The sequence below is a fragment of the Diprion similis genome, chromosome 9 (genome assembly GCF_021155765.1).
Source record: "Diprion similis isolate iyDipSimi1 chromosome 9, iyDipSimi1.1, whole genome shotgun sequence".
Taxonomy (NCBI): Eukaryota; Metazoa; Arthropoda; class Insecta; order Hymenoptera; family Diprionidae; genus Diprion; species Diprion similis.
In genome coordinates this window covers 10,322,736-10,331,202 of record NC_060113.1, presented here as the reverse complement: position 1 = coordinate 10,331,202, position 8,467 = coordinate 10,322,736, and the positions used below count along the sequence as shown (strand labels likewise).

General features: G+C 41.6%; 1 protein-coding gene across 1 annotated transcript; it reads right to left on the bottom strand.

The window, feature by feature from the left end:
- Nucleotides 1-4,497: 4,497 nt before the first annotated feature.
- On the bottom strand, nt 4,498-5,740 carry LOC124410170. The gene is made up of 2 exons (XM_046888336.1): nt 5,162-5,740; nt 4,498-5,097 (listed from the first exon to the last, which is right to left on the bottom strand). The coding sequence occupies exons 1-2, from the start codon at nt 5,738-5,740 to the stop codon at nt 4,498-4,500; spliced, it is 1,179 nt and encodes a 392-aa protein (XP_046744292.1).
- Nucleotides 5,741-8,467: the final 2,727 nt, after the last annotated feature.

Genomic DNA, 8,467 nt, shown 5'->3' with positions numbered 1-8,467 from the left:
CTACACGCTTCAAGATTTGTTCTCCTGAATATTGATCTTGAATATTAACTTTAGCGTATAACTTCTTCATCACTTGTACATTTATTCATAAGATTTAATTATAAGAGTTTGTAACAATATATGGGTTACAGGCCCAGAGTTAAACAAAGTGTATTCATTTCTTAGAAAGTATTCAGAAAATGAAGTCAGTGAAATACCCAAATTCGAAGTTATCCAATTCACAATTAAGAGTCTCCTCCACGGGCAGATACAAGCCCTAATTCAACACATTCCGAAGACGGAGTAGTCCGCGAGGTCACACAGCAGGTAATCAGAATACCTGAGGTTATCACGATTATTTGAAAAGTAAGTAAAAAGATTCCACGTTACTATATTCCATGAAGTCTCATTCTTCTAAAAAAAAACCGTGAAATATAATCCGTAGCAGGGGCCCGGCTCCCACAAATTAAAACAGGGCTCCTTAGACTCTTAGGCGAAGTGTCGGTCGCGACTGTAAAGATGAAAAATTTGGTTTTTTTTTGAACATTCCCTCCGGGACGTCACATAGATAGCCAAAATCCGTCGGAAAATGTAGAATTCCTGGTTATCTTGTCTCCAAATCAAGATATCTCCAATTTTTCGGCTGTGCTGACCTAAGTGTCAGCAATTCTGACGAATGAACCCAACAATTTCAGGCTTTATTCGGAACTTGGTCGAAATGGTCAGAACCGACAAGAATCAAGGGTTTCTCGGCCAAATACCAACTTTTTTTGGATTTTTTGGTGCGGGGCAGCTGGGTGTCTGCAAGTCTGTCTAGAGCAGAGAAGGATTTCAGGTTCGAATCATAAATGGCCGAAATCCGTTAAAGAATGGAGAATTTCTGGCTATCTTGTCTCAGAATCGAGTTATCTTCAATTTTTCTGCTGTGCTGACCTGAGTGTTCGCAAGTCTGACAAACGCATCCAAAAATTTCTGGATTCAATCGTGTCTTGGTCTGAACGGTCAAAAACGACGAGATTCAAAATTTTCTCGGCCAAATACCAACTTTTTTCTGATTTTTCAGTGCGGGGTAGCTGAGTGTCTGCAAGTCTGTCGAACGCACGCGAGAATTTCAGGTTTGATGCATAAATGGCCAAAATCCGTTGGAAAATTTGAATTCCTGGCTATCTTGTCTCAGAGTCCAGATATCTTCAATTTTTCTGCTATGCTAACCTAAGTGTCCGCAAGTCTGACAAACGCATCCAGGAATTTCTGAATTTGCTCGTAACTTGGTCAAAACGGTCAGGAACAACGAGACTCGAGATTTCCTCGGCCAAATACCAACTTTTTTCTGAATTTTCGGTGCGGATCAGCTAAGTGTCTGCAAGTCTGTCAAACGCACTCCAGAATTTCAGGTTCGATTCAAAAATAGCCGAAATCTTTCGGAGAATGTAGAATTCCTGGCTATCTTGTCTCAGAATCGAGACATCTTCAATTCTTTATGCTGGGCTGAACTACGTGTTCGCAAGTCCGACAAACGGTTCCAAGAATTTCTGAATCCAATCGTGACTTGATCGGAGAAGTCAGGAACAACGAGATTCGAGATTTTCTCGATCGAATACCAACTTTCTTCTGATTCATCGCTACGCGGCAGCTAAGTTTTTGCGAGTCTATCGAACCCACCCAAGAATTTCAGGATCGATCATGGATAGCCAGAATCCGTTGAAAAATGTAGAATTCCTGGCTATCTCGTCTCCGAATCGAGATATCTTCAATTTTTCTGCTGGTCTTACCTAAATGTCTGCGATTCCGACAAACGCGCATTGCAATTTGAGATCTCATCCGTAACTTGGAAGGAACGGTCAGAACCGACAAGAATCTAGGGTTTCTCAGCCAAATACCAACTTTTTTCTGAATTTTCGGTGCGGGGCAGCTGAGTGTCTGGAGCTCTGTCGAACCCACCCAAGAATTCCAGGATCGGTTCATGAATAGCCGAGATTCGTTAAAAAAATGTAGAATTCGTGGCTATCTTGTCTCTAAATCGAGATATCTTCAATTTTGCTGCTGGTCTGACCTGAATGTTTGCGATTCTGACAAACGCGTATAGCAATTTGAGGTCTCATCCGTAACTTGGTCAGAACGGTCAGAACCGACGAGAATCTAGGGTTTCTCAGCCAAATACCAACTTTTTTCTGAATTTTTGATGCGGGGCAGCTGAGTGTCTGGAGCTCTGTTGAACCCACCCAAGAATTTCGGGATCGGTTCATAAATAGCCGAGATTCGTTAAAAAAATGTAGAATTCCTGGCTATCTTGTCTCTAAATCGAGATATCTTCAATTTTGCCGCTGGCTGTGTAACGGTGTTACCGGTCCTAGTCGGTTGGATTACCCTTTGGTGGTGGTTGCACCCCCCCCCATCCGGGTGCTCGGAGTCGACCAGGGTCAGTTTTTAGGAGGAAGTAGGATAAGTAAATAATTGGACACGTTATTAAATTGATAATTGTAGGTTTATTCAAGCGTCACTTCGGATCGCTAGGAAAAAAACAGAAATACAAAAAGCGTATGCTGCAATCAACTTGGTTTTTAACAATTAATTATAACTAACATATATATATGTGCAAAAGGTCAAGAAATATCTTTATGTATTAGACAAGGTATGACAGGTAATAGATCGGCGGTGCTGGTACAATGGATATATATGTTTATATATTTATGTTATATATCTTTATAGATATATAAGTGTTACATGTGTATTTGTGCTAAAAAGTGTTACAATATATATATATATATATATTGTAACACTTTTTAGCGTAACGAGTAAAACGAGGGTAAGAAGCTTAGTTAGGTGAGCAATTAAAAGGCGCTAAATGAGAAATATGCTTTGAGAAAAATGTATTTGGGGTAAAGAACGTGTTATCAGCTCAAAGTCTGAAACAGATCTGTTTTTACAATAATAGCGGTTGACGCAGCAACCTTATTCATTTGATGACATGAGAAGACTTAGTTTTCCTGCGTCACATGCCGACTACTAGATCATTAGAAAAGGGGGTAAAGCAGGTGATTTTACCCTCTGTAACACTACTCCCCTCTGAGGAAAAGAGTCGTCCCGACTCGAACAAATTGAAACAATAATGATCTTGATCTAGCATACGACGCTCGAAGGTGAGTCGGAGCTGTGGCTCTAAAAATTCAAAGACTCCCTTTCTGCTATCTGGCATTTGCCCACAGTCTCAAGGTAAACCACAGAAAACCTTGAGCAGATAGTCGAGCATTGAACTGAATTTTCAAAATTTTATGTGCCGTGTTTTCACAAAGGTCAGTGTAAAAAGTGTGTAGTGTATAGCTTCGTGTAAAATCCGAAGGAGCGGTCAGTTTCAAATTCCGGAAATCAGGAAAATCCAAATTTGGTCAAAATGATTCGGGAAAAGGACCACGGGAACAGGAGAGGAAAAGGAGGCGAGCCGGTCCCGAATTCTTTCGGAAACTGCACACCCTAGATTGGGAGGACAAACGTGAGTGAAGGCAGACCAATCCGAATTCGCTAAGCGAATTTGAGAAAAGCACGGATCGTATAAATTTTATTATTTTTAAAAGAGAAAATAAACGATCTCATCTGGATTATCGTTGAGTGTTTCTTTAAAATCGGGGCCTTCAGTCATCCTCAAATCCCAGGAGAAGGTAAAGGAAAATCAGGTTACGTCATAAAACAACCTGAAAAAGAGCTGACAAAAACTGACACATGGGTTAGAAAAATGTGAGAATCAAATAATCGCTTATCGACCATGAAAAATAACAATCGCGGCTCTGTTCAAACCACAAAGAAATCAGAGCCAATCTGATACAAAACTCGATTTATGAGAAGAATCTTCTAGAAGAAAACAAAAACCGACGCGAGAACAAAAGCTTCTTCAAAACAAAACTTGAATCCTCCAGTCTGCCGAAAAATGTCGAGACATAATTTCATTAACGCCGCTATTTTAGTAAAAAAGTTTTCAATTCCCGATTTCAACGAAATTTCTGCTGAGATGATAGAAACCAAATTCGCAGAAGAATGGGCTAAATTAAAATGTGGACAACTGAATGCTTTTCATGTTCGGAGGGAATGCGGCATAAGGTGCCGACGCTGCTTCTTAAGATTGTAAGTCTTGGTGACAAATTCTCGAAAGAATAAGGATTCTTCATCTTTCAATACTTCGAATTTTTTTTTTTTTTTATAGTTTCCATTTCGAAGTTCCAATAGAAGAAATTAAAGAACTATGTATTTATATCACTTTTGGAGGAGATGGACCAAAATGTATGGATTGTGATGCGGAACTAATCACCTTGGAAAGAAATACTAACATTTGTGAATCTTGTGAGGAGGTTAAAGATTCGATAAAAAAAATCATGGAATTATCCCATATTTAAAAAAATCTTTAAATAAAATAAAATAAAATTTCATATGTTCTTTGTTATTGTGTTAATTAGTAGAGATTGGAGATTAGTCTTTCTGTAAAATCTAAATAGATCTGTTCAGTCGTATTCTCTGCATCCATAACTATCACGGGGGCAGGTAAGGAAGAAAAAATGCCTCCAACCAATCTTCATGAACTTCATGAATAGTTCTAAGCAATTGCAGAGGAATCTCTGTTTCTTCCTTGCGTGCACGAGAATTAATCCGAACAAAAGAGGTTTCTGGGGAAACTCGCAAATAAACTATTAAATCTACTCCGAGTTGGAACGCTTGAATGAGAAGAGCGGAATTTTTTCTGAGTAGATGAGCCTCGAAATCTCGAAGATTTCCTAACCTGCGATGAGTTTCGATAAAACAATCGCCGCTAAACATCGACCTTTCCATAATTTTGACAGGCCGAGAGGTTAAAAGAAGATGTCTATCGTACATAACTTGTTGAACGTGATGCTGGAACTGGTAGCAATATCTATTTGGGTCTTCATACATCAATTGTAATAAGTTGACTCCGGCAACATCACGGTACTGATCGAGGGGTTCTAATAGGGTGCAAACCTGAGGGTCCGACAAGAATCTTTTAGTAAAGGTTGTCTTCCCGCATCCGATATTCCCTTCGATGATAATAGAAAGTGACTTCTTCTTATGGAGTGAAATTCCGAAGGGAAGGTTATGTTCCCAATCAATCAAAGACTAGAAAACAAGAAGACTCGAAGTTTCTTTACTTTTCTCAGGGTTGATTCAAAGGTGGTCTAACCTGGGAGGATGTTCCAGGTCCGGGTGATTCCGTTCGAGTGTGTTCCTCGAACGAAGCTAGACGGTCCAGGTGTACGACCTTTTCTTTAGAGTGAGGCGTTTTTCGGATCCTGTAAACGACATCGTTGATCCGGTTAACTATTAAATATGGACCTTCCCAGTTTCGTTGGAGTTTTGGACATTTTCCTTTCTGTCTTCTAGGTTGGAAAAGCCAGACAGAATCTCCGGGATTATATTTTAAATCTCTAGCTCGTATATCGTAGCGAGCTTTTAATTTATCTGAAGCCATAGAAATTCTTTCCCTTGCAAAATTATGAATTTCTTCTAGGCGTTGTTGTAAATCAGAGGCATAATCTGTCTGAGGTTGAGTTTGCACGGGAACAGGGCCTTTCTCTAAATCTGACGGGAGTCGAAGATTTCTCCCCGTAAGCATACAAGCGGGCGTCTGTTTTGTCGTCTCGTGAATCGCAGATCTATAAGACAGGAGGAAAAAAGGAATCCAGGTGTCCCAATCTCTCTGATTCTGCTCTACGAAGGACGACAAATATTGGAGTAAAGTCCTATTCAGACGTTCTATCATGCCGTCAGACTGAGGATGGAGGGGAGTAGTACGAGTTTTTCTAACCCCTAAAATTTGAGTAACTTCTTTCATTAAGCTTGACTCAAAATTTCGGCCCTGATCGGTGTGTAATTCTAGAGGTACTCCGTGTCTACAGATAAATTCTTTTACGAACGCCTGAGCTACGGTAGAGGCTTCCTGACTGGCGAGTGGAATTACTTCGGGCCACTTGGTAAAATAATCAGCGATGACTAAGGCGTATTTATTCCCACTGTAGGTTATAGGAAGAGGACCGAGGATATCCATTGCTACCCTCTCGAAAGGAGCTCCCACGTTGTAAACTTGGAGAGAGCTTTGTCCTTTATCTCGAGGTCCTTTCTTCGACGTAAAGACTTGACATCTCCGACACCAGTCTTCTACGTCGGCACGACATCGTGGCCAAAAATGACGATCGCGTATCTTGCCTAAAGTTTTATTCCAGGCAAAGTGTCCACCTGCAGGAGAATCGTGGTAAAGAGCAAGAATTTCTGGAACTCGATTTCTGGGAACCAAAAATTGCCACTTGATCTCTTTCAAGTCTGCGGATTCCCATTTGCGGTATAATATTCCGTCTATTAAAAGAATAGAGTCCCATTGAGCCCAGTGAACTTTGACGTCAGACTCAGCTGAGGATATTTCTTGCCAGTCTGGGCGAGTTTGTGTTTCTTTCCAAGATTTAACCTGAGACAGAGTAGAATCTTCTTGTTGAGATCTTTTCCAATCTTCGAGGTTTTCTCCAAGAGAAATCTTCCGTATTGTAGGAGGAGGATCTCTGTATTTTTTAAGGCGAGTACATTGCCTACAATCTGTCGTTTCTTCGCAGGGTCTTCGAGAAAGAGCGTCAGCGTTTCCATGTTGTAAACCTGCTCGATGACGAATTTCGAAATCGTACTGTCCGAGCCTCTCAATCCACCTAGCTACCTGACCTTCGGGGGATTTAAACGAAAGTAACCACCTTAAAGAAGCATGGTCTGTTCTAATCAAGAATTTCCTTCCGTACAAATAATGATGAAAGTGGACTACGGTTTTAACAACAGCTAAGAGTTCTCTACGAGTTACACAATAGTTCCTCTCGGTTTTACTAAGGACTCTGCTGTAATAGCTAATCGCTCTCTCCTGACCTTCCTGAATCTGTGACAAGACTCCACCTATCCCTGACAAAGAGGCGTCTGTATCTAAAATAAAAGGAAGTTCGACCTCTGGATAGGCTAAAATCGGGGAAGAAGTAAGATTTTCTTTCAATTTCTTGAAGGCTTCTTCGCATTCTGGAGTCCAATCGAATGGAATCTTGATTCCTGTGAGACGATGGAGGGGTTTGGCTATCGTGGCGACACCTTTTACAAATCTTCTGTAGTAAGTGCAGAGACCCAAAAAGCTCTGAACTTGCTCTTTGTTCGTCGGTGTCGGCCAAGCAGAGACCTTCTCGATCTTGGAGGGATCGGTCTTCACTCCTTCAGCGGAGACTATGTGACCGAGGAAGCTGACTTCTTTCTGGAACAGATGGCATTTCTTTGGACTCATCTTTAGCCCTGCTTGTTTTAACCTGGAGAAGACTTGTTCGAGGTGGTACACTTCTTCTTCAAAGTCTTTCCCGAAAACGATTATGTCGTCCAAATAAACGAGGCAAATTTTTCCTGTGAGTCCTTGGAGAACAGTCTCCATCATCCGTTCAAAGGTAGCCGGGGCGTTACTTAAGCCAAAAGGCATTACCTTAAATTGCCATAATCCTCCTAGTCCTGTGACGAAAGCTGTCTTTTCCTTGTCCAGGGGATCCATCTGAACCTGCCAATAGCCACTCTGAGGATCAATGGTACTAAACCAGGTCGCGCCAGCAATCAGATCGAGCGTTTCGTCGATTCTGGGGAGAGGATAGGAGTCCTTCTTGGTTATGTCGTTCAGCTTTCTGTAGTCTATGCAAAATCGCTTGGAGCCGTCCTTTTTGTTGACCAGGACGATCGGAGAAGTCCAGGGACTGGAAGAAGGCTCGATTACGTCGTTGGTCAGCATATCTTCAACGAGTTTCTTCACCTCTTCTCTGCCGTTGAGAGCGAGTCTCCGGGGAGCTTGTTTAATTGGAGGATTGTTTCCGACGTCGATTTTATGTTTTACCGACGTACATCTCCCCTTGTCTCCGCTGTTAACTGCAAAAGAATCTGCGTACTTAAATAAAACAGATTTAAAGGATTCCTTCTGTTGTAAACCCAGCGTGGTCGACGATTTTTCAAAAAGATTTTCTAGATGTGAAGGGAGCAGATTTTGATGATTGTCTTTGGAGAGTTCTACTTCTCGTATTCTTGGAGGAGTCCAGTACACTCTTCTTTTCTTCGAGCAGAGAGGGATTTCGCGGCTGTTAGACGTCAGAGAATTCCTCTTGGTGGAAATCACGCAATCGTGAGCTGTGAGGAAATCTAAACCCAAAATACCTTCATCCTCGATATCTGCGACAAAAACCTTGTGTGGAGAGTCGATACATCCGAAGAGGTTAATCTGCACGCTAACCTCTCCCAAAACCGGGGTCGTCTCTCCAGTGGCTGTTCGCAAAGATAAAGAGGGAACAGTCTGGTCGTCAGATTTTAAAAGATCCGACCGAACAACGGTTACCTCTGCTCCGGTATCAATTACCCAGAGGCAGTCAACGCCATTGACAGTTCCGCGTGCGTAAAGACCAGACTGTCTTAAACTCCTTAGTAAAAACTGAGTCGCAAAAGG

Excerpts from the sequence above, each read along its gene's own strand:
- LOC124410170 (XM_046888336.1), bottom strand. The coding sequence starts at position 5,740 with ATGATAGAACGTCTGAATAGGACTTTACTCCAATATTTGTCGTCCTTC. Across the intron at positions 5,098-5,161 it reads GACCTGGAACATCCTCCCAG|TCTTTGATTGATTGGGAACA; the intron begins GTTAGACCACCT and ends CTTGTTTTCTAG.